The 26,272-nt window shown below is 40.9% G+C and overlaps 1 protein-coding gene and 1 long non-coding RNA gene across 5 annotated transcripts; one reads left to right on the top strand and one right to left on the bottom strand.

The window, feature by feature from the left end:
- Positions 1–26,147, bottom strand: DZANK1 (double zinc ribbon and ankyrin repeat domains 1). Of its 4 annotated transcripts, none has more exons than XM_040611405.1 (21): positions 25,460–26,146; positions 24,634–24,758; positions 23,826–23,979; positions 22,330–22,447; positions 21,853–21,949; positions 20,971–21,095; positions 20,315–20,400; positions 19,512–19,629; positions 18,455–18,568; positions 16,534–16,626; positions 14,421–14,543; positions 11,960–12,124; positions 11,099–11,327; positions 7,611–7,714; positions 5,405–5,479; positions 4,386–4,482; positions 3,086–3,174; positions 1,791–1,871; positions 1,076–1,203; positions 540–614; positions 1–283 (listed from the first exon to the last, which is right to left on the bottom strand). In XM_040611405.1, the coding sequence occupies exons 2-21, from the start codon at positions 24,740–24,742 to the stop codon at positions 118–120; spliced, it is 2,346 nt and encodes a 781-aa protein (XP_040467339.1). In that variant the 5' UTR covers positions 24,743–24,758; positions 25,460–26,146; the 3' UTR covers positions 1–117. The 4 variants fall into 4 exon arrangements, with proteins under 4 accessions (XP_040467339.1, XP_040467340.1, XP_040467341.1 ...); XM_040611407.1 differs by having other exon boundaries at positions 156–283; positions 1,104–1,203; positions 25,460–26,147; XM_040611406.1 differs by lacking the exon at positions 16,534–16,626.
- On the top strand, positions 5,475–11,085 carry LOC121095988. Its single transcript, XR_005830303.1, has 3 exons — positions 5,475–6,900; positions 7,582–7,676; positions 8,600–11,085. It is a non-coding gene; the product is annotated as an uncharacterized LOC121095988 (long non-coding RNA).
- Positions 26,148–26,272: the final 125 nt, after the last annotated feature.

The following is a 26,272-nucleotide window of genomic DNA, read 5'->3' as shown; positions in this document are numbered from 1 at the left end:
CCAAGTTGATCGTATAGGGTTGTGAAGTCTGCAGACAGAACTGGGTGTGTGTGCTTAGGTGCTCCTAAACCCAAAGGTCCCCCAGCTTCATCTTGCAGGGGGGAAAGGCAGTTGCAATCACACATTGATGAGACCAATGTTCCTGGGTTTCGTAAGTTTGTCCAACGGTCCCTGTCCAAGCTTACTTGCGAACAATGAAATAACTTCATTATTTCCAGCTGTAACAGCCAAATCGTATGCTGATTGTCCTTTTGCATTCTTCTTTTTTATACTTGCATTGCAGCTGGAAATAAAGAACAGATTGTTTTAAGCTACTTAAATTCATTCCAAGTTACTGGGATTAGTGAAGTGGCTCGTAGGTAAATGTTGGTACAGAGTAACTTCAAAATTTCTGGATGCCTCTTCTGGCAGAGACACAACTGTGAGGTAAGACCGCTGAGCCCTGGGCAGACTCTGGCCCTTCAGTATTGCCAGCTAGGTCTGTGCAAGCAGGCCATGGGCGCCTGCTGCTGAGTTAGCGGCCCAGCTACAGTACTCACCGTAACAGGACTCTGATGCACTCCTCTCCCTCCGATCCAAGCAGAACTGCCTCGTGGAGAGCGGTGGTGTTGTGCCTGCACAGGAGGAATGAGTGAAGTACTTACTACATAAGGAAACTGTCCTGGTACATGGAGAAGCGGTCTAGCAAATTAAACTAAGGAAAATGAATAGGAGAATACAGAATACACTAGGAATCACAGTGTTGTTTGGTTTTTTTTTTTTTTGGGGGGGGGGTAGGCTTGAGTGTGGTTTATCGTATTAAGCTGAAGTGGATGAAGGAAGGAGTTGAATACAACAGCAGCTTTCTCAACAGAAATTATGATAAATCTTCAAAGCTGGCAACCGAAAGAAGGGCCACGAACCCTATTTGCTCAGTTGCAGGTTTTGCATTTTTTAAATTTGACTTTGAAAGTTGCTCCTAGACTATAGATTTGTGGAGGAGGGGTGGGAGGTTAATCCTCAGCAAAATTGGAGCGTGAATGCTTTTTTGATAAAACTTCAAAAGACTTGAGGCAGAGAATCGGTGCTCACTTACGGTCCTGACTGCTGGTCAATGTCAGCACCTTTCCGCACGAGAAGGGAGATTGCTTCCACATGCTTGTTAAGGACAGCAACTGTGAGAGCAGGTCGGTCCTCAGTGCTGATACAGTTTGGGTCAGCTCCCTAGAAAGCACAGGAGAGGGAAGGTGAGCTGTTGAAAGCCATACAGATTCTTCAGCTTCCACTTGCTTTAATATTATGCCAATTTAAGTTGGCAAATGGACTTTATGCTCAAGACAGAAATGTTCAATTTGTGTGGTACTGTTTCTTCATGTTTCTTCTGAATATGTTATCTCCTATCTCAAAGCCAGAGGAAGTGTATACAGCCAGGGCTGTCAAACTAGATCCCACAGTCAGGATGCACCTTACCATGCAGCAAAAAGGTAGAGGTTATGCTTGCTTTTGCTATACAGAGGACTTGACTCTAAACTATAAAATTAATACATTTTTTTTCTGCATGGCCTTGACAAACCCAGAGGAGAATGCCTCACGCGCCCACCAAACAGAAATTTGGGGAGAACATATACAAATGTAAACTAGGATATTTCTTCTGTAAAATGCTCTTTCAACCTGAAGACAGTCAGTTGTATTGCAGACATTGCCTCTTAAGCATAAAGTTGAAGTCACATAGCAGGCTCATATTTATACAGTAAATGGTCAAAGAGTTAGAAAGGTCGAAGAGTTAGAAGAAAGAACTTCAGTTAACTTACCTCACTGAGCAATTGTTCTACCAAGGTGATTCTTCCTTTCCCATGTGGACCCAGTTCATCCAGTAGTTGTCCAGATTCTGGCTGTGGAAACAGAAAACATTTCCAGTACCATTTCACATAGTGAAAACAGAAGTAGGTGGGCCATATTGCCCTTGAGTACTGGTGGAAAACGCACACAGTGGCATGAATGCAGTGTAGCTGAGCCTCAGTGTTACTAATCCATAACCCTTCTTTGGGAATGAGCAAGTGTTGGCTAACCCAGGCTAATACCTCACTCTTGAGGTCTTGATTCAGCAAACATATCTGCAAATTATTAGCTTTACATCAATGCAGCTCTCCAGGGTTGTACAAAGATCTGCTCACCACAGTAAAATTCAACATGGGCACAAGTTCTTTGCTATTGGATTAAAGTTTGAAGCTTCCAGAACTTGTAGAAGTATTTTATTTTAAAAATCAGTATGTTTTGACTCACAGAAATTAGTTTACTAAATCTTGAAACAATAAACAAGCAAAAACATAAAACCTTTTCCTTTTATTTCTTCCACCTACTTCCTCTCCCCTTCTGAAAGCCCAATCACTTCACCAAATGTTTTTATGTCTGGACTCATATCACAAAGGTCTGTATTTTCTTCCACCTGTTGAGTTGGCTAAGTGATCCAAGTTTAGGTTAGTGTACATTTCCCTTCTGAAATTTTCTATGCCATTACTGACAATCCATTCAGTATGCAGTGCTTCCAGGATATTTGGTCTCTAGTAGAAGTAAATCCTTGTTTTCTGCATTAAACTAGCCCTCAGTTCTGCTGACGTCTCAGCTTGATGGGAAAATTCAGTTGATTTAAAAGTTTGTTGCATCGATCATCTTCTTCCGTCTAGTTCACAGTCTGTGCCAACAGTAGTTCTAGCACAGCCAAGGGTATGTCCTATGGAGTCAACCTAAGTAGCAAGGTCAAGGGAGGACAGTAATACCTCCATCTGATGTTGCTTCTGAGAAAAAATTATAACAAAATCAGTCTACAACATTCTTGAGGCCTAATGCTGTATCAGTAAAACAGAATAGGTCCAAAAATAAGAACAACAATCTAATTAAGCTCTTAGTAGGAACATGGTTTAATTATTTCCAATTCTGCAATAAATGCCAGTTACCAATGTTCAGGTTTTATATTAAGTTGGACTTTTGACCCCTTCCCCCACCCCCAGTCACTATTAAAAACTTCCTGTTTTTACCCTTGGATGCCCTCCTTCCTGTTAGTGCTGTTCTATAGGTAGTTTTTCCTGTACTGGCAAAAGATACATACGGAGAGTTTATCTTCTTTTTCTGTAAGTGTTCTTGACTTTGTTCTCTTTATTTTGCCTCTCAAATGGAAAAGATTATAATCATCTTTGCCTACCAGAAAGGGAAACAAGTGTTAATTCAAAGCAAAGTCATATCCTAACAAGAACTTGGGGGAGAGATCTGGAAATAATTTATCCACAAATATATTATTTTGTGTTGAAATCAAAGCAATATTTATCAGTTTTCTACAAGAGAAAGTGATGAAACGTTTGTTGCAGATCAGACTGGTTTTAACAAAAGGTTACACTCAGGCAGTCTTAGAAATTTGCTGTTTTGAAATGAAGATTCAATGAAATGTGGAGTTTGGGGTGTTTGAGTCTTTTTGTTAATTAGCTGCAGCTATTCAACAGGCTTGACTCAGATTAATGAATTCTTTTGACCAAAAACCTTAAAATTTTCAATGCTGTTTGAACCCCAAATACCTAAGAACAAGACTAGAGGACCTTGAGTAGAAAAGTACATCCATTATTTTTAAGAGACATCATCTACCAATGTGCAGAAGGGTTGATAAGGAAATTACACAGCACATGGGGACCTTTAAAAGCTGGTGCTACTAGAGTGCCTGGAATCCCAATCCCATTATTGACACTTCAAAAAACCAGCTGCTTGTGCTGTGGCTACCTCTTGAAAGTCTCAGACTGGAAACACAAAGTGGATGAAACTTATATGTGAATTGAAGTATGTCAAATGACACTACAGGATTTTCTGAATTCTAGTGCTGACTTTACAACTAGTTGATTTAATGAAAACCTGAATCCAACAGGAGATGTCTAAAATGCTGAGCTAAAAAGTGAGACCAGTGGGAGAGACAAGCTAAGCATCCCTGAAAACTAGGTCTAGAATTAATGTATTTCATAGTTTCTTATCTTTGTCAAATGTGCCAAAGCTGAAGTCCCTGGCAGAACTCAAAAGTGCAGATAATATTGATGTTTAATGGCTCCTATTGTAAAAGAATATGAAGAGCATTTAACATTTTATTGCTATAATACAAACACTGCTATGAGCTGTGGCTGCAGTTTACTGGCCTCTTCAGCTGTCCTCTAGGGATGAAGCATTCCCAGGAGTTTTTCTCAGAGTTGGTACACTGCTTAAATCTCAACTCAGTCACATTTTGAGACTTAAAGATAACTTAAGTAGGTGCAGAATGTGCTGATATATTAGTTTGCCTGTCTTGGTAGCACCTTCCAAGTGCTGCTTCTGTATTCTTGACTACTATATTTATGGTCCATTGTAAAGACGGGGTGTTGGGGGGGAAATCTCACCAAAACTAGTCTGGCTGCCATCCTGTCCATCTCTGACTTCTTTTACAGTATTCAGGTAATGATCGCTGAACTTCACTGGTTTATTATTATGAATATCCTGTAGAATCATCAAATGCAGGTAGTTAACAAGATTTTCATGTAATGCTGTTACAGTCTTAGTAGCATAAAACAGTGTTGCATATGAAAAAATATGTAGGCTTTTAATATCACTGTCAAATTAGCATAAGTCAAATTATTATGTGTAATTGAACTCCAGTTTAAGGCAAAATAATGTAGCATCTTTTTCTAAACCTTGTGTTAGGTATTTGTTTTGATTTAAAAAAGAAAAAAAGTGACACAAATTCACTTAATGAAATTATGATTCTCATCCAAATGGAAGTGTTTCTACCACTTGAGAGATCTGATTAACTCCTCGCTTGTGAAATGATGTGATATACCTTTTCAGGCACCACATGGCAAGGTAAGCTTGTTAAGATTCTACACAAGAGATAGTTTGAATTTTGGATCTATGAAATGGTAGATTTTCATCTTTGAAAAGCTGGAAATGGATATGTGGGTGGGTTTTGGAACATGGTAATTCTGGAAGTAGGGATTGTAAGTGTTTGAATATGGTTAACACGAGCTCTGGCAAATGTTATCTCCAAACTATTGAAAATGACTAAGCTTGTTTCTTAAGAGCACAATTTGCAGAGTGAAGAAAAGGAGGATCTAAGAGCTAAGGTGTGCTAGAATCATCAAACAACATATAACGATAATGTTAATATTAGCAGCAAACTAATGAAATGCAAGATGATAGCAACATAACCATGAAGTCTGGCTTAATCAGATAAAGATACCTGTTCAGCCAGCTTCAACAGAAAAAGAAAGATTCCTTTCTCTGAAGTGATGAGTTAACACCCTCTGAAGAAAATAATTTCTTGTTTAGACTTGAATTTAAAATATATCAGCTTTACACTGACTGGTCTAGCAACAGCTTTGTACTAGCTGCCTAAACAATGGGCCTCATCCTCCGAACTGACCTTGTTTACAGCAAGAGCGTAATTCAGTGTAATAGTGACCTCATAGTCGTCCTCACAGATGGTAGCAGAATTAATCTAGAGGGAAAGAGCAGCTGTTAGTATCTCTTACAAAAAGTACACAGAAATAGTTTTAGGAATAAGTCTTGCTGATGAGGTTTATTATGGAGCCCATACAGAAAACCACACGTGGCATTTGCCTACTTGTGGTATTGTTCCAGCACTTCCCACCTAACTGAGAAACAGGCAGGTGGTATTTTGAGTAACTGGAAATATAAGAACGACTTAAATGCCAGACGAATCCAAAAGATGTAATAATGCTATGTTTCATGAAAGTTCAGTCATTCTCCACCCAGATTTCACAGCTGCATGAAAGGCTGTGTTGTTCTTAGGACTCCCTGCTCCAGGAGGACCGGTTGCTGCTTTAGTTGTACCAGTCTGTAGGAGCACAGTCTGTAGTAAAATGTGGGCAATTTTCTGTATCAATTAATTGAGGCAGTACTTTTGGCAAGGAGACTAAGTTATACAAAAATGAGTGCACAGGGGATTACAAAGAAGTGGAATTAAGCTGACAAGGTTATATTGCAGCAGGTTGAGAATTTTGAGATAAGGTTGACTATATTTCTAATCCACGTGAAAACTGAAAAAGCAGCATTAAACCCAGAAAGTTTGCAACTCCTTTGAATCACTTCTGTTACTTTTGGGGGCAGTGGTTTCAAGACAATAGGATGACAAAAGGCCAAGAAGCAGCAGGCATAGCCTTCTCTAGGCAACTGAATATTTTTCAGGCATATCCTTTTGAATTCTCTAGCAAGGGAAGTAAGTTACCTCAGCTCCACCAAGCAGATATCTTTTATATTTACACTTGTACTACATATACTTACTATACTACTATACTTACATTTATACTTGTACTACAGCTTCTGAACATATGGGTGGACCCAATAGGTCTCAGTGGATATAGAATTCAGATGGAAAGTACCTGTTGCAGTGTCATACCTCCCACAAGTGTAATCTGCCAAACAACAATTACCCTTCTGACCCATAGTGTTCATGAATTTTTCTGTAGCTGTTTCTATGTGCTAAAACTGTTGGGTTTTTTCACTGGTGTGTCAGATCAGTCAAGACAGGCTAAGAAATAGTGAGCCTGAACTGTATCAAGGGTGACTTCAGTCAGACACTGGGAAACAGCTTCCCAAGTAGGCCAGTTCAAGGAGTTCCCAGCCCCGCTTCTGCCTGCATCCAGCTGTGCACTGCCAGTCTACTTTTGTACTAGCACTGATGCCCTTTTTCCCCCTCCAGACCTATTTTTAGCTTGGCTCCACAGGACGTTGCCACAAGCAGTTGCGCTGGCAGCACCTAGGAAGCAGCGTGAGGGGATGCAACCCCTTAACCCAGCAGGGCTGCCAAAGAAAGCAATACAGTACTGCAGCTCAACAGCAAGGATAATTGAGTGCAGAAATGGACTGCCTGGGGCAATTGTGAAATCTCCATTGTTGGTGAGTTTGAAAAGCTTCAAGACAAACATCTGTCAGACACAGTTTAGGCAGAGTTGATCCTCCCTCAGGACAGGGACCAAATGATCTCTCAGTCATACCAGCCCTATCGTCTAGGACTCTTTGGGAAGAATCTCTGGTTCCCACCTTCTTGCTATCACCCCTTTAATCATTTCAGTGCAGTTTGGTGACATCCTGAAGACTACATCTCCAGTAAGAAGAGCAATACCCTGTTTCTGTAAAACTGGTATAGTTTATACTAGAAGCGGACTATATAGCCAAAGAGAATTGCTGCTATCTGCTGGTATAATCCAGCCCGGAGCAGAGGCAAGCGTATCAGCTAAATCCCGTTTCTAGCAAGGCTTATTTAACTGACCAACTACATAGATGTCAGTAATCTCTTCTTTTTCTTGTTAGCCTGCTGTGGGATATTAGAAAAGCAGCTGAGGAAGGGCTTTCTTGCTTCTGTCACTTCTCTTATAGCTGTGAGGTGAGAGAAGAACAGAAACTGCCATAGGAAAGAAAGCAGAAAAGAAATCTTCAATAAAAGATTGAGTAAAGCATGGAACAGCAAAACAAGACAAATTACATACACAAACAGGTCAAGGTCTAAAGAAAAGGGAGACATCTATTTTTCCAGTGTCTATCTAGCAGCCACAATAATCTTTTCATAACATTCCATAGGAAGATACTGCTCACAAGCTCCTTCCTACCTTTCCCATTCGAGGTTCGCCAACCAGTGCTCTGAATTCAAGGTTGTTCTGAGCATAGCTTCTAAGGTGAGCACAGACATGATCCAGCTGTTTTCTCCAGTAGCCTGATAAGAGAGAGTTAAGCAGGAGAAAAATCTCTAAAACAGTGCTTAACATTTCTTCCAGTCATGACTGATAATTTAAAAGATAGCATATTTTCACTGAGACAGAAAAAAAAAATTCTTTAGAAAATTCATCTGATCAAGAAAATGAGAAGCAAGTTATACTCTATAAAAAGGTGATATAGTGTCTTATCCATAGGTCAAATTCATTCTTAGGGCACCTCTGTTCACAACAAAACCATGTCTCCGAATTGTCCTTGAGAATCAAAACTGCCTCCATGTGAAGAAGAATCTCACAATGTTCCAGATCATAATAAGAAAAAAAAAAAAAAGTACAATATTAAAACTAAGCAATTGTGCATTATTGAACTGATTTTTGGTTGATTTGAAATCACTGACAGGTAACAATAAGCCAAATCTGAAAACTGCAGACACAGTAATAGCATTCTGGTCTGTGTAAATTGTTCCCCAAATATATGCTTTTCAATTATATACAGCAGAGCATATTAAAAGCATAAGCATTCCTGCTCTTTCGCTTGTCAGGATCTCTGTGAGAGTCAGCATTCCTTTATGCTGGTACAGGGTGTGAAACACGAGGGGCTGAATGCACCTGGGTTAGAAACTCATCTTAAGCCATTTAGACTTTTTGCAGCTCCTGTCCAAGTATTTATGAAGCAACATTCTGTTTTCATCAGAGAAGGAAACAAAAAGATTTGTTCTCATTCTTAAGTGATTGTTATCAGGATCTGGCTAATTTTGGTTTTGAGCATAGTTATGGAAAGCACCGAGTATGAATTAGTTTGTTTTAAATAAATTGTGTAGGCTTGGTAACTTCGTTTAACTTACACAATGAATTTACTCTGACCTTATCCTTCCCTTCATGTTAAGTGAAGCTCAAAAGAGTGAGAAGAAGCCAAGTCAGAAGAAAAGTGCTGCTCTGACTTTTACAAGAGAAGGCAAGTGCACAAGGATTTTTGTGCTTGGAGGACTCTTCCAAGATCAAAATGGTAGAAATTATGACAAAGTAAACCAGCAAATCTTATTTGTTAAGCAGCTTAAAAGGAATGTAAAAATAAATATATAACAATATAAATTGTTCCCTGCCATGGTCTCGCATGCAAAAATGAATACAAGTTGAAAACAGTAATTAAAAAATCCAAGCTAGACTACTACTTGGTGAGTGATCCCCCCAGAGAAGTCAGTATTATTTGCAATAAACTGGTTCATAACTAGCCTAAATCCCAAGATTTTATATATAAAAAAAATAATCCAGATTGCCAGGAGCATATTCTTGCATGTTTGATGTTTTATTATATCTAAAAGGATTTTTGGCAGCACTTATGGAATACTTGAATTCATGCTGTCAATAGTTGATTGCACCTCTATCACACTGATTTACTGTTTGTTACAGTAGAAAATGGGAGGCTTCTTTGTAAAGTTTACCTGGTAAATGACTTGACTCCTGTTCAAAACAGACTAAGAGTAGAACAAAATAAGAAATACAGTATACATTGGAGGATTAGTGTTTTGGTACTGGTGTTATTTTCCCCTGTCCTAACTGTTTGGTTTTTTTTTAATCTTCACAAAAGAATAGAAGGTTAGTTAATGGTTGATATGGTCAAGAAATAATTTTTTTAAAAACACCTTTATGTAACCACTTTTATTTAAAAACTTTAATATCAAATGTCTGATACTATTTGAATTGAAGAAATAATGGACATATTTGGTATATATAGACAAGATTTTCTTGAGTGATAGTGTATGGTCTTGTTGATACATGTAGTTTCATACAGCTCAGCATCAAGGAAAGGGAACATCATGAAAGAGCTGCCTGTAACAGACATTTATTGATTTATAGAATGAAATATGTTCCTCAGTCCTTGGCAGAGTCTAATGGAGAATACATTACACAATGCAACTTCAACAAAGTTATCTCTGCTAAATGGATAAAAATTAACATAGTTCAAAAGCAGCCCAGAATTTCCTCCCAGCCTTTCCCAGTGAAAGGAGTTCTCACTCACAAGTCAAGAGCTGTATTTCTGATAGGGAAAGATGAATGTTTGGTGTTGCTTTTTTTTTTTTCCTCAGCACTATTATGAGCCAATCCTTTATTACCTCTGATTAAATTAAGGTCCCTGACATGTTGAGTCAAGTGTTGTATTTCCTACAGTGATGTCTAAGAGAACACGCCACATTTCAGGGCAAGGGAGTAGTGAAACAGATTTCCCTAGTGATAATTTTAAAAATAAGAATGCATCGTGTGGATATTTATATACAGAGTCAAACCAGGAATTTCTAACATTCATTAGCAACATTAGAAACTATTGTTTCTACCCAACAGATAAATTATTCTGATAATGGCCTGAAGGGTTGACCCTCTAGTTGTAGAAAAGAGCTAGAGATGGGAAAGCGGATCAAAAAAAGTAACTGCTCCTCCAAGCCATTTGATGCCGTAGTGATCTAAAATTAACTTACTCTCCGGACTGCACAGCTGAACTTCCCTGTGACGTCAAAGACAATTTGCCAATTGGGCCACTTATTAGGTCCCTAGTTAATACTGATGGACTGCCTTCGAGAGTTTGGGATCCAGAAAGCTGAAGCTGATGTTTTCCCATGATAGTAAAACTAAAACCTCTAAAAAATTGCAAACTTTTTAATGACAGCAAACAGTCAAGTGTTCCACAAAGAGCTAACTAATCAAACCAGGGACTATGAAACAAAGTCATCTGCAGTACTGACAGTAGTTTGCGCATGGACAGTCTCTGCAGCGAGTGATGTAGATGTACTGATACCTTTGAGAGGCTGGAAGATGGGGCTGACAAGCTCTCAAGGTTTCTACTAACCCTATTTCTTGTAATCCTGTAAAGAATCCCTTTCTTTAGTTTCTTTTGCTTCTGAAACTTCTATAATTTATTCCATAACAGCACCCCAAACAAGTTCCTCACATAGACAAGCCTCATTGTATGTTTTAAGAGCCCTGTGTCTCAGTTTTAACAATACCCGCAGCAGGTGCTATCACAGATTTCCCTGAACATCACATGGCCAGCGGTGGGGAGGGCGCTGGGGGGGGGGGGTGCTTCTTCAGTGGTTTCCAATTCCCCTGATCTTGTAGGATCTGAGGAAATCAATCTGCTAGCAAGTTAGTAAGGCTGTACAGGGGTCAGTAACCAAAATTTTGATATTGCCGATAGCCTTTCTTTTAGCTGTTGATGGAGATCACTGATTGAATTCTAAGGCATTTACAAGCCACTGGTGGGAAGACAGACTTGTAAAGATGTAAATCGGTCTCCTACTGATGGCACATTCCACAGACTATAATCTTTTCACGACAAAGCAAGGTTGTACATTGCAGCTTTGTTTAGAAAACATAAAATCAAAACTCCTAACCTTTTCCAGGACTAATGGCTGTCAGGAGAGGCTTATGATCACTCATCTTTTCCAGCTTTTCTTTTTCTGAAATCAGCTCGAGCTCCTTCTTTTCCAACAGTTTGCTAGATGGGTAAAAAAGTCCAATGGTTTGGGTTCCTTTGTCTTCTCTTTCTTTTAGTTCTGCTCTTGATTTGGGCAAGGAAAAAAAAAGAGGCTGCCAGGCAACTTGAGCTTGAAATTGTTTAGCCTGTGGAGGGAAAGGAAAAGTGTAAGTGATATAATCAGATATGATTAAATGGCTTACAAGCAGAAATTAACTAGAACACTATACAAGACTGTAAAGGAGTGAAAAAGCTAGCAGGAAGAATCATTAGCAATTCTGGATTTTAATTGCCAGTCTGTAACAATGTTGCAACTTATCACAAATATTCAAGCAAAAGCAAAGCTCTTCATGGTCGCCAGCAGTATGACATATATGCTTTTGCAAGACAAAAGCTGGCTGTGATAAACATTACAGTCTTTCTTAAAACAAGAATTTTAAAAACACTACATGAGCAAATACCTTGTATCAGCAGGACACAAATAATTCACATGCAACAAGATAAAAGGACTTAAAGAGCTAAGCCTTTTGAAAAGCTGATTGCTTCTCACTTTGCTATTTAGAGTAAGGCTGGATTAAGGCCTTTGGCTAAGGCCACCTTCAGCAGAAAGCAGTTCTCAGAATAAACATCTCCTCGGTTTTGCCCTCAGCATGCTCACAGACCACAACGTTATCTCTAAGAGGAAATGAATGGAGTTGTGCCGCTCTATACCTGCAGTGGACTGGGTTTTTAGCTGTTTCAATATTTTTGTAATACTTTGTAATACTGTGTGTCTTACCTTAGAAAAACCCGGCGTGTCCCCAGCATCCACGAGACTGCCTCTCTGAGAACCTGCCCTTGATGGGGGCTCTATGTAAATGCCACAGGACCCACAGAAGCGAGCATATGGATGGTTGCTCGTACCACACTTGAAACAAGTAAAGTAGGACCGAGGAGGTCCAGGCTGGAAAGTTCAGTACAGAAAACATATGAGGCATAGGTTCAGGAATGATAAAAGCAGTGGCATGAATTAAAAAAAGGAAGTAAACTAGTGCTACCTAAAGCTACTAGATTAGAAATACTAACCAGGATATCAGATCTACCTAAAGCTACTAGATTAGAAATACTAACCAGGATATCAGATTGTTAACACACTGGCAATTGCAAGACAGTAAATCTTCAGACATCTCAGGACTTTTTCAGTGAAGGCAAACACTTTTCAGACAGATCTAGCTTTATGGTATGTTATTTTTTTAATGTATACTTTCAGAAACACTTATTTTCTTTGGCAAAGCCCTGTAATTACTAGTCTGGTGCTCTGACACTGAGTATTGACTGCAGTTCTTTCCAGTTTAATTCTAACAGCACCCCCACCCCCGCAAGTCCCCTGGTACAGTACAGCACCAATAATTAAGTATGCATATAGGGGACTGTTTCAAATTTTATGTGAGCTCAGCTCACAGGAAAAAAAAAAAACGAAACCAATTCTCCTTGAGTGTGATCTTAGATTGAAAAACTATACCTATAAAAATATATGTCAGGGGAAATTGTTTACCCTGACTGTACCACTCAAAAGCTCTACTGAGCAGCAGTGAAGTACTTGTCTTTACTGAAATTATTGAGGCCTTCAGCCAAAAAAAATTGCATGCATCATCTCATCTCTGGTAATTGTCTGTATAGGTGATCATAGCCCAGAGCAGATATGGGAAAACTTGCATTAGATAAGCCTATACTTTAACCTTTGATGGATATGTTACTTTGGCAGAGTATACGGCTATTGCATCTCATCTGATGCTTATTGACCCATGGTAATTTGTTTAAATCTCTAAACCCTTAAGTCACTGACCGATGTGGGATCAGGATGTCATCTAAGCCTTTCATTTTTCTTTACATAATCCTACGTGCTCTAAGCAAGTATTTTGATAATAATCATAGCTCATAGAATTGTTTAGGTCAGAAAAGACCTTTAAGATCATGGAGCCCAACCGTTAACCCAGCACTGCCAAGCCCAGCACTAAGCCATGTCCCTGAGCACCACATCTGCACGTCTTCTGAATCCCTCCAGGGATGGTAACACAACCACCTCCCTGGGCAGCCTGTTCCAGGGCTTGACAATCCTTTCAGTGAAGAATTTTTAACTAACCCAATCTAAACCTCCCTTGGCACAGCTTGAGACCATTTCCTCTTGTCCTGTTGCTTGTTATTTGGGAGGGGAGACTGATCCCCCCCTGCCCACAGCCCGTCAGGCAGTTGCAGAGAGGGATCAGGTCCCCCCTGAGCCCCCCTCTCTCCAGGCTGAGCACCCCGAGCTCCCCCAGTCGCTCCCCACCAGCCTGGTGCCCCAGCCCCCTCCCCAGCCCCTGCCCAGCTCTGGACACGCTCCAGCCCCTCCGTGTCCCTCTGGCCGTGAGGGGCCCAGAACTGAACCCAGGATCCGAGGTGCAGCATCACCGGTGCCCAGCGCAGGGGGACGGTCACTGCCCCGGCCCTGCTGGCCACACTGTTTCTGACACAAGCCAGGGTGCTGCTGGCCCCCTTGGCCACCCGGGCACACGGGGGGCTCATGCCCAGCCGGCCCAGCCAGCCCCCCCGGCCCCTTCCCCCGGGCAGCTCCCCAGCCCCCTGCCCCCCGCCCGCAGCTCCTGGGGCTGGTGTGACCCACAGGCAGGGCCCGGCTCTGAGCTGGGGTGACCCTCACACCAGTGGCCTCGGCCCCTGGGCCCAGCCCCCCCTGCAGAGCCCCCTGCCCCCCGGCAGGGCAGCACTGTCCTCAGCCTGGTGCCACCTGCCACTGACTGAGGGAGCGCTCCATCCCCTCGCCCAGAGCATCGACACCGACATTAACCGGGGCTGGCCCCAGCACGGAGCCCGGGGGACACCACCTGTGACTGGTTGCAAACTGGAGTTAAATCCATTTCCCACCACCCTTTGGGCCTGGCCACCCAGCCAGCTTTTTACCCAGCAAAGAGTGTGCCCATCCCAGCCATGAGCAGCCGGTTCCCCCAGGAGATGCTCTGGGAGATGGTGTCCAAGGCTTTACTGAAGTCTAAGTAGACGCCATCCACAGCCCTTCCCACATCCACTAGGCAGGTCATCTTGTCATAGAAGACCAGGTTCTTCAAGCAGGACCTGCCTTTCCTAAACCCATATAACATGCTGTGTACTAACTGAGAAGAGTTTTGCAAAGAGAAGTTTGAAATTGCTGCAGGTCACAGATGAGTAAAACCAGATTTGTCAACACAAACAGCAAAAGCACGTGCCTTGGCTCCACACCAGTCACAGAAACGGGCATCACATCGGTTAATGCGGCTGCATTTTGAGCACGAAACTGTCTTCCTTTGCTGGCTGTGGTAAGGCGGGGGAGTGTCTCCTGCAAACCTGGGCTAATAAAATAAAACAAGCATTAGGGAGAAAATACTTTTTATGAGGAAAAGTTCACAAACCAAATAAAGGGAAAGAGGAAAGCAAGCCACATGGACAACATAAAGTCATATTCAGCCTAAAAGAATTACTTTAACTTAGAATAAGCAACAGACTGACTTGGATCGAACCTGTAATTTTTTTCATTACAAAACCACAGTAAAATGTGTCATTAATTAATTTTTAAATATTTTTAGCAGAACTAGAGGAACAAAAAATTTATTCCCTTATCAATGGTGTCCTTTTACACTGCGTATTAATTAACATGGCCCCATATATAAATACACTTCAAGCTAAGGGGGAGGTTTCTCTGCTGATAAACTTACATTTTCAAATCCAAAGCACAACAGCTATTTTGATTTGTACCTTTCTTTGTAGTAGTATGGCAGGAAGAATGTATTCAGACAACAAATTTTCTTCCAGTTCGGTGTTTGCTACAAAAATATTTTTTCCCATTTTTTTACCTCTTACAAGTTATATATTACCTAGCTTTCCTACTAACATTAACTTATATGGGTGTATGCAAAAGAAAACAGGTATTTTTTCAGCTGAAACTTCTAGTGGTTGAGTATAGATCCTAGTTAGGACAAATAGGTCTTAAAAATGTTTTGCTATGTTTGGCCTCAGGGCTTATGCAGTTTATTTTCTCTGCAAGTCAGGAATATGGATAAGGAACAGAACCCAAGGAAAATTATTTTGATTACAGACACCACAACAGCACATAAGCAAACACAAAATAGACCTATTTTCATCTGTGGCTGGCACTGCAGCTTGAATGATGCATTTGGGCGTTTGTTTGGAAGATAAAATTACAAAAGCACAAGTCCAAATATGTTCTAAACCAAAATTATTTAATAAGCATCAATAGTAACATCAGCATTATTACTAATTACTAAATATTCAGGAATTACTATTGTCTATCACTAATTAATCACTATTATTAGTATTTTTTCTGTTTACTATTAATAATTCTTACTTTCTAACTTTCTCTGTTAGCTACTACGGGTCTCACCATTCAAGTCATATGCCTAACTACGTATGCGGCTACATACTAATACCTACATTTAGTAAGGCAGCTAAATGTATGATTATCTTAGGTAAGAACAGATTCTTACTGAAATTAACTTTGAAATGACACCTCAGTGTCTATACAAGAGACCTTTGCCTGTAGCTACCAACAGTTTTAGAAGTCAGGATGTTGCCATTATAATCAGATTTTAACTTGCAAATCACTATTATTCTCTCATTTCTGTACTTATCACAACCTGGAGAAGTGAAATACCATCTGGTTTTCATACAAGACTTTTCTCTTCAGAAGTGAAAGGAAAATTCTTCTAAGGAACTAAATGAGCAAGCTAAATGGGGAGTTGAAACAGACAGCAATTTTAGGGGGAACATTTATCGTTGCTTTTCTCATCCCTGGGCAGAGCCACAGCCAAATACAAGTATAGCAGCTGTATGCACATAGGGGAAGCAGCAAATGGAGATAAGAAAAGTAAGGTAAAAATAAAGTCTTTTTTTACCTTATTTTTCTTATCTCCATTTGCTTATGATATTTTCTTCTCTCCACTATTACAAAATAATTGAATCAACGAGAATGATCTTCCTGATGTATATACTCAAGTTTTCTGTTGCAATAAAAAACAATCTGAACACAAACAAGACTCCCTTGGAGTCAAGCCTACCCGCTTTCCAAGAGCCTTCTGAGTTTTCATAATGGCATTTGCAATCCTGACTTCCATAGGAGAAGCTTGAAGGTATACAAAACATTTATTTTTAGCTAGACTTTTGTGATGGCAAATCTGTGGGAGTACTGGGCTTGAATATGGCACGAGGGAGGGAATCTCAGCTTTTGAAGCATAGGGACACAGGGATATGACTTGTTTCCCAGAGAAAAAGAATGTTATGCTTTGATTTGATTAACCCTAGTGTGATTGAAGCAAGAAGCCTTACCGTCTGTATTTCAGGCAGTTTGCTTTCACAAGTCACACAGTATTTATGGTGAAGAGGATTTCCTGTGCCACACACCTGACAAATTACTTTGCCCTTTTAAACAGAGAAAGAATATATTTCACATAGTATTTGAAAACTGTGAACTTGATCTTACAAAATGCTGTGCTTATTCAGCCCTGCAGACAGAAGAGATCCTTCAAGTTTGTGCTGTGGGCTCCAGACTTTAGTTAGGCCATATTGCCTATGTATCTTGGTGACAATTTTTGTTATATTATGGTACAGTTCCCTCAGGAACTCCAGCATCAATACCTCCAGTATATACTGTTGTCAGGTTCCTCAATCACTGCACTCACACTAAACAGATAGTCCAGTATCTGCAAGGATAATAATGATAATAATAAACCGTGAGGGTGCCCTAAAAGTCCTTAACACAGTCACCACTAACAAGCAAGTTTCCACCAGAGCTAAGAATAATGAGTCTGATATTTTGATTCTTGCCACCAAATAGTTCAGGTCTGCCTTTGCACCTACGTCGGGGCTGCCATAAAACACTAAATCTGCACCAATGTCTATAATCTGCTTCGACACCAAGCTGGTAACTGTCTCAGATTATGCATCTCCGCTGTTACCTGATAGTCTTCAGCCAGAAATTTCCATTCAGCATCCATCTCTTTCCAAAACTGTTCCCTTGCAATTATCACAGCATCACAGAATGACTGAGGTTGGAAGGGCCCTCTGGAGGTCACCTGGTCCAGCCCTTCTGCTCAAGCAGAGTCACTTCGAGCAGGTTGCCCAGGGCCATGTCAAGATGCTTTTGAATATCTCTAAGGATGGAGAATCTACAACCCCTCTGGGCAACATGTGCAGGTGCTCCGTCACCCTCACAGTACAAAAATGTTTCCTGATGTTCAGATGGAACCTCCAGTGTTTCAGTTTGTGCCGGTTGCCTCTGGTCCTGTCACTGGGCACCACCAAAAGAGCCTGGCTCTGTCTTCTTTGCACCCTCCCTTCAGGAATTTATATACATTGATGAGATCATCTCTGAACGTTCTTTTCTGTAGGCTAAACAGTCCCAGCTCTCTCAGTCTTTCCTCCAGATGTTTAACGTTCCCTATCATCCTCATCACCCAAGATCCTCTGCTTGTCAGCCCTGTCCATCACTCCCTCACAGGGCTGCTCTTAACCCTTCCTCCCCTGTCGTTTCTACTTCAAAGCCCTCCTTACTAGCCCAGCGCTCCTGTGAGGTGGATCCCATCTCACCTAAGGAAATGTTGAACCTCTAACAGGGTCCCACCATCACAGAAACCAAAACCTTGCTGCAGACACCAGCTCTGCAACCAATAGTGGATGTGCAGCATCAGTCCTCACCTCCTCACACCCTTTCCCCTGACTGGGAGGATCAAGGAGGGCCCCTACTCCCTGGGTAGGGAGTATTTTGTAGGGCAAATGTTGTCTAGTTAAGACCACCAGCACTTTTGGATCACTGACTAAGACTGTGCCGTAACGTTTTGGGCACACACCCACTGCCCCAGTCCTGCCAGCTCATCTGTGCAAAGCACATACAATCAAGTGAGGAAAGCAGAGTGATGAAGAAGTATTTCATAGACTTCAAATGTTTAGTAATATTAAGGCCATAAATCACAAAATCATAGAGTATCTCTCTACTGAGCACAAGTGCATGCGTTCCTGTCATTTATACTGCTACATCATGTGCTTTTCAGCAGACCTTTCCGAGCTTATGAGGTTTACCTTTAATGATTATTTCTAGTCAAGGTGTTTTTAAATCCTACTAACTCTTAAAGCTGTCATAATGTAATTATACAAACCCAAGTTGGATCAAAGTATTTGCAATGAACTCATCTGTTAGAAAAATGCATGCCAGGAGGTAAATCGCTATTTTGTCATGTTTATTCTCAATTACCTTTATGCAGATGTTGGTTTGGGGCTGCAGCTGTGGAGCTATTGGTGCCTCACATACAATGCAAGTGGGTGTATTCATCGGCACAAGATGTCTGCATTCAAGACATGGGGCCATCTGAATAAAAAACCCCATGACAGCACGTTAAGGGCCATAATGAGATCCTTAAGGTTATCATCAGATTCTCAGTATTTTCCTGGTTGGATTCTACATCAGCGGCAAAGCCACTGGAAACACAGCAACTGACAGCAACAGATACTGATACTGATCCTTAAAGGTCAAAGGCTATTGAGAAAATATGAAGACAACTGGGAAGAGAATGCTTTACTGACTACTAAAAATATGCCAGAAAGTTACCAAGTTAACTTTCAGTAAAATTAATACGCTACTATAAAATGCGTGCAGGTAGTTGAAATCCTCATAACTATGAACCTAATCTAAAAAGGTGGTGAATATTCTCAGTCACCACTTGAAACTACAGCATTGCCCCAGACAAGACATCTTTTTAATGATAGAGGAAAAAAATGCACCATTGACTTGTTAGATCAGGTAGAAAAGACAGTTAACAGGCATCACTGTAAAAATTTGGTGCTCTTACATATGCCCACACATGCCACCGTTTAAGGTTTCAGGCATATTAGATGGATCTTCTACAGCTATGACACAAGCACTAGTTACTAACTAACTAACTGCACTAGTTAGCTCTGGAATAAGATGCATATACAGGTCCTGAAGATGCAGTGGGTGTTGTTGCAGGATGAGGAGGAACCCAAATTTGGTAATGCTTCCTGACACAGGCAAATAAAACACAATTTACTTTTTCATTGTTGTCCTTATATATGGTAAGCAACTGAAGCAATCTATGGTTAATTTTGCCCATCATTTAAGAATTACATCAGATCCACTGCTAAAGCTACTGAACAAAATAAAACAACCAGAACAGACCTTCCCAAATGAAAGAGTGATTAAATAATGGTTTTGCCAGCATAGAATGTGTAATTTGCTGAAGAAGTTGTTTTCTCCAAAGATAATTTGTTGATTGCTACAAGGTTTTGCTGACCTGTGCTGCTTCAGGGGGTGGGAAGCGATGTACTGGCACAGGTGGGACAGGAGATCCACATTCCTGACAGAAGTGAGCCAAGGGGTCAGACAGGCGAGGTGCAGAACAGTGTGCGCATCTGAAAATAACAGCTAGCTGGCTGAGCTTGTTTTGGTATTGCACTGCTACGTAATAATGAATAACCTGGAACTTGCTGAGACAGGACTTAGGCCACTGATTTCTCAGTTGTGGTTTCCAAGCTGTGGTGGTCCACATCCACAGCCCCAGCATCCATGATACGAGGTTCTGAATTCTAAACAGCTCTGCAATGCAGAAAGCTCTCTGGCTGCTACAGAGTTTCATACTTTCTTCCTCACTGTGTGAGGTAAAATCTTCTGACACACAATCTGTGTCAGGCCTCACTGCTGCACCGTGGGGAGCCACTGATGTAGAACAGATAAGCCTTTCAATACTGATAAGCAGCAATGTCCTGTGAGACTACTCCAGTGAACAGTTCTCACCTACTGCAGTGAGAGGTGTACTCCAATTTGAAAAGACAGTTTTTCCTCTGCTCCTACAGGTATTAGGAATTTTTTTTTAAGGATGGTAAGATAGTTGATAACTGTGTACAGTGAAATACAAATAAAACTATAAATAACAGAAAGAATTTTCAAAGACCTACCTAGATCATATTCTCCAGTTATGAGCCAGTGTCTGTCTTCACTTTCCTCATTTTTATAGTCCCACAACATTATCAACTTAGTTGCAAAAGGCAATTGCTCAGTTACTTTCCAAGGACAAATATGTTAAAAGAAGTCGCTTACTTGAGAAAATCTGTTTCCCTCTGGATCCTTGACACCTGTGTGCTTGCTAAGCTTTTCCGGTTAGTCACTGCAGAAGAACTAGCAAACTGAAATAAAGGTAATTCTTTAGCCTTAGAAAGTGAGTATTTGCAAAATCCATTTATATATATGCTACTCTTATGATTAGCAAAATCAGCTGAAGATTGTATTTGAGACAAACTGCACTGAAATGCATTGCTTTAAGGAATATTTACTACACTTGACTCCCCCACTAGCTGCATCAAGGACCCACAGCTTCTTCCAACAATGTCTCGCTATTTACTTCCAAGACAGCATTACTGAATTATTAAGTTTTAAATATCAACTTGCCAACATATAGCAATAAATATTTGCTAATTGCAGATTCAGAAATGTATTAAAAGAAAATTAGTAGGAATGCAGGCATTGTTAATTTGCATTTCCTGGTTTTGTTGTTACTGATAACTATACACTGCTTTGGGCATTCCTATTCTAGTCTGTCATTACCAGTAGATTTAAATTAACTGTATAATACAGCCAAAGGCACTGATTTCTGAAAGATTATATAAGAATGATCATAAATCTTCACCTTTTTATTTTTTTAGAGCTCAGTTGTGATGACAGCCTTTTACAGTGTTCTTCAACACCCCTTTGCTTACCTGTAACGACTCTGTTGGTAGTGCTGAGATGGATTCCTCTCCGTACTCTGTTGTTTCCAAATGACTGTCAAGGAGCTGTTGTTCCTGCAGGGACCTGTGAGCAGCCTTTCTTTCTGTTTCCCAGTCTGAAATTACAATCCTGTTATTCCACTGTCATTCACTCCATGCAGTTAATGTATATCTTAACGTGAATATTACACAGTCTCGCTTTAAATTCCAATAGCTAAGTGTATTTAAACGTGTATTTGACATCCATATTTTGGGTTCAAATAAACTGCATGGAATTACAGGAAATTACACTAGAAGAAACATCACTCCTCTCTGAAAGCGCTTACTTTTGTATTTTTCTCTATTTGTGGTTTTGTTCCATCCTGCTCAACAACCCCCAGCTCCTAAGACTAAATTAATGTCTAAACATTAATACAATTCCCTCTTCTTAAAACAGTCCCATTGCCGTTACCACGGAATAACAGGCTTTATCTATAGAGAAAATCTGGGTCAAGCTTTCATTTGTGCTTTGTGTATTTATTTTGGAATCTTACTGCGCGAAAACATCAGTAAAGCACTCCATAAAGGACTTGCAATCCCATCAGTTTAAAAGCATTTTCTGGCACAAAGGGAAATACAGACTGGGCCTTGTTATGTTGCTGAGAAATTAATGACATTTTAATATGTTTAAAGGGGTAATGTGAAATGTATGGAAAGTAATTTTTGTTCTCTATTTGCCATGTTGAGCAATCGAAATTGGAATTACCAGAGGATTTTCTGTCTTCTAAGATGGTTTAAAAATTACCCATATTTTATCAGTCATACAAGAAGAAAACTTTACAGTATTTTCAGCTAAGACAGAACTCTATTTCAGCTTTATGAAGTAAAGTATACCTTGAAAATCTTGGGGTGCTTCACTCCAGGCAGGCTTGATTTCCACATGCACTCCATTCTTCTTTGGTTTTGTGGTAAACATTCCAGCTTCCCTCTCCTAAAAAGTAATTCTATTTGTATTCCAAATGAAATTCTTGATTTTGCTCTAATCCTCTCTTGCTATGGTTATTTGTTAAGATTTTTAAAGTACATGTTTAAGGTATTTATCTTCGATGCAAGCATTTGAGTATCTTAAATTATAAATGTATTTCTAAAATGTTTGTCCTGAATTGGTCATAGAAGACCAGCGGAAACAAGAAAAAAAAATTGTGTCCCCTTGAAATTTTAATATTACAAAAAGGACCAAGGCAGCAAATATGGGCAAACAGAGAAAATAAAATATCTTAGAAGTATAGGCAGTCCAAGTTTATTCTCTAAGTAATATCATACATAGAACATTTCATATTCACACAAGAGGTTACAAGTGTTAAAACTTACCTTTGTGGTGCTATCTTTTAGGAAATTCTTGTCATTGTCTTCAACAGAGTAAAGGATGTTTGGTTGCTTGTACTCTACCAGAAACACCTTTGTTACAACTGTACTTTCCCTGCAGTCCCTGAAAATCAACGTTCACAAAGCTATACATGTGCCACAAACCCATGTGCAGCAACAAGTAAATCACTAATGGACACGGCTCTTTTGCTGGAACATCTCTTCCAAGCTTGCAAGTCATTATTACAGTTGATAAGTATAATCCTGGGCAGCACTCTCAGGAACTACTGCTTTGCTTTGGTTTCGTTTGTTTTTTTCAAGTTTAAAATATGCGTAATAAGAAGTTACCAATAAAATAATGAGATACTTTGATCCCTCAACAACTTTTACATGTAAAACTCTTAATACTCCCGTGTCTGCTTTCTGGAGTAACTAGTGTTTGCCAGCGTCGCAGAAAATAGAGGAAAGTGCTACTTTTCTTCCATTCATAATACCATATTCCTTTTCCTAGTCAAACAGTGGTTAGCATGCTATTTATTTGACAAAAAAACCTGTCTCTACTCTTTAATAAAATACAGCAGTAACATTGAATTTGCTGTAAATGTCCAAACTATGCGCTTGGGATTTATTGTCATTCTAGAGCATCTATTTAGCACACCTGAAAACATCTTAATAAAAAAACGTACTGGAAACAACTGTTAATCTAGGTAGCGGTATTAGAACACATATATAGGCCCAGGTTTTGCATGCCCCTGCACAGGGAATATAATGGTGTTACATTCCAGAGTGGACACAAGCAAAGGCTACCTGTAGGTACTAATAGCAGGGAACAGCAAGCCCAAATCCCCAGCTGGAGTGGAAGTTTCTGCTCCCTTGGAAATAAAAAAAAATGCAACAGGGTACAGACAGAGAGTTTATGTGTCCTCTCTCTGTCTCTAAGCATGGAGTTAGTTTGCAGAAAGTCAGTTGTTGTGCAGCAAAATCCAGTTTTCTTTCTGTGTATTGTATTTTTACTTTACTCTTGCTCATACAACATTGTACTTAAGCTGTGAGATTTAGCATTTTGTGCTAGAAACTAAGCAAATTCCTGGGAAGACCTGCTTCTGTAAATCTGCTGAATTTATTGCAGTGGGATGACCCCAGAAAACAACATACCAGTTCCTCTGGCACTTCTGATGATAACGCTCAAAAGGACGAGCTCTAAGTATAATGTATTTTACTAGTTTCTCACCCACAGCCTCTGCAGATCATTGGCCTACATCCACAGCCCAGGAAATAAACATCTGAGAGCTAATCCAACCTCACAAACACTTAATGGATAAAAAGTGCTAGGAGAAAGTGAAGCCAATGCAACCCATGAAGATCACTTGATTGCAACCTGGCAGGGGCAAGGGGTGTCTCTCATTTGTGAGGTATGGAGTGCTTTAAACAACAGGGCTCCAAGCCGTCACAGGGATATCTGTCCCTTGCCAAAATATAACTGAAATAAACAGGATCCTTACTTTGTAACTGCCAGTGCCTTGACCATTACTTTCCCAACCGGTAACGTGATAGGACCCTTATATTTAAAAGTGTTATGCTCTCCATAGCCAGGTTTCCTAATGAGTTCTGGTTTACTTCCATCTAAAGTGTAATAAATAGAGACCTCAGGTGTATCTGAAAGACACAGAGGAAGTAATTAGGCAAACTGTATTCAACCTGTGAAAAACGAGCTCTGCACCTCAAAGTACTCACTACTGTGCTCGATTCTTCTCACATAAACAAAACAAAGCAGTTCCATAAATGACTGTTTGGGGCCAAAACTGTTTCTTCCATGAAAAATTAATTACCAACAAATTCAATTTCATTATAAGCAATATTCCTCTTCGTAAAGTAGCTGTGCAATATTTTTGTAGGAAAACATTGAAATAGGTTGTGCATTCTAATGACAGAAAAGGTATTTTCTCCCACAGTGAAAGGTGACATTTCAAAACTTGCAAGGCAAACCTTTGGGGTGAGCCCGGCACATGATACTTGCAAGCATTGTTTTTGCAGTCAAAGCAAAATGCAACAGCTTAAGAACTTGATCTTGGAAGCAATTCAGACTACTAATTGCAGACATATAACTCATAAGTCAATAATATTTTTTGAATGCGTAAAATTAAGTGTAAGTATATTTGGTATATCAAAACACGTTAGTTGTATAAATTTCTTAATGAAATTTGCACTCATGAAAATCCTAATTAAAAGCAAACAAAAGTATAGAGGCTAAAAGTTTCAGAGAAATGCGTAAGAAAAGGTTTCACATAGAGTCAAAGCTCTTATTCATACCTGATTTTATTTCTACAGGAGTATTTGTGTCTATTTCATGTTTAGCCTTCCCTGGAAGAGGGATTCGAAGTGGTATGACCTGAGGAACTGAGACAGAGCCAGCTGTCATTTTTCTCCGCAGTGATCTTTAAAAAAGAAAAACAAAAAGGCAGCCAATAACTTTTCTAAACAGAAGAATGCATCAAGATATTATTTTTTTTTAATGTGATCCCGTGTCTTCGTTTCTCTTAAAAGAGAGAACACCGGTTTCTTTAAACTATTAGTTCTCAATATTTGCACAATTTTCACACTGAAAAGGAGGAGGATCCCAACAACCACCACACTTCTGACTTATTCTCCTGTTTCAGAACTGTGGACAAAGCTCGAGATGAGCACTGCCGCTTTCATCTCAGTTTGGCCTTCCTTGCTCAAGTCTGGTTTCCATGTGCTCAAGTGGAACAGCTTTAGCAACACGCGTCAGTGATAGCTGGCAGGAGTGAGTAACAGTGAAGCATCTCTGCGCTCACCACGGCAGGCGTGGAACCAGCCTCTTGTTTCACTGTGGCCAGCTGAACGTGTACAAGCTGTGCTGAAAAGGGCTGAAGCAAGACAGCTATTGCTTAAGCTTATCTCTGCTATCGGATGCGTTAAGAATGTACCTTACAGGTGCCAAACATGATTTCTCAGAATTTACGTAGTCATCATCATGTCACACAATTCAAGAATGAAAAACTGCGTTTGGGTGCAATAACATTTTATAATACAAAACTGTACCCCAGATCTTGGGAATTGACACTCAGGGCCAGGAAACATGTCTAGACTAGAAGCATTTGGTTTTGTAACCAACCCTTCAATCCTCCAGGAGCGTCTCTGAGGCTGCTCGTCAAGGCAGACAGTACTGAATCAGCACAGGAGGTGTGCGTCAGTCCATGCTCTCGCTGGGGCTGCGCTGAGGTAAGCCACGCTGCTGCCTGCAGCTGCCCATCTCCTGGCCTGGGCCGCACGAAGCAGCGGTTGAGTGGCGCAGGAGACGCAACGACGGTGGATCACATCTCCACCTGACGCGATGAAGCAGAGAGTACTTTTCCTCAGGAATCCGCCCGTTCTTGGCACACCTGGATCAAAATCACAGTGCCCTGCTTCAGCCCTCTGGAGCCTGGTACCGGCGGGACATGTGTGCCAGCGGGCTCCATCCCTGCCCGGCTGGCCCCTGCCCCACCGCCCTGCCCGCCCGCACCGCCCCCTCAGCACCCCGTCAGCACCCGCTCCCACAGCCCTGCCTGCACACTCGATCCCTGCTGCTGAGGCCCTTGCCCATCCCACTCGATCCCTGCTGCTGAGGCTCTTGCCCATCCCACTCGATCCCTGCTGCTGAGGCTCTTGCCCATCCCACTCGATCCCTGCTGCTGAGGCCTTTGCCCACCCCACTCGATCCCTGCTGCTGAGGCCCTTGCCCATCCCACTCGATCCCTGCTGCTGAGGCCTTTGCCCACCCCACTCGATCCCACCCCACTCGATCCCTGCTATAGAGTCCACCCCGCTCGATCCCAGGACCCCCCACCTCGATCCCAGCCGCCACCCTCGGTCCCCTCTCGGTCCAACGCCCCCCGCCCCCCGTTACCACAGACGCCGCGCGCCCGGCCGCGCCCCCCCCTCCCCC

This window comes from Falco naumanni, chromosome 12, assembly GCF_017639655.2.
Source record: "Falco naumanni isolate bFalNau1 chromosome 12, bFalNau1.pat, whole genome shotgun sequence".
Lineage (NCBI taxonomy): Eukaryota > Metazoa > Chordata > Aves > Falconiformes > Falconidae > Falco > Falco naumanni.
This window is presented reverse-complemented; position numbering and strand designations above follow the sequence as displayed.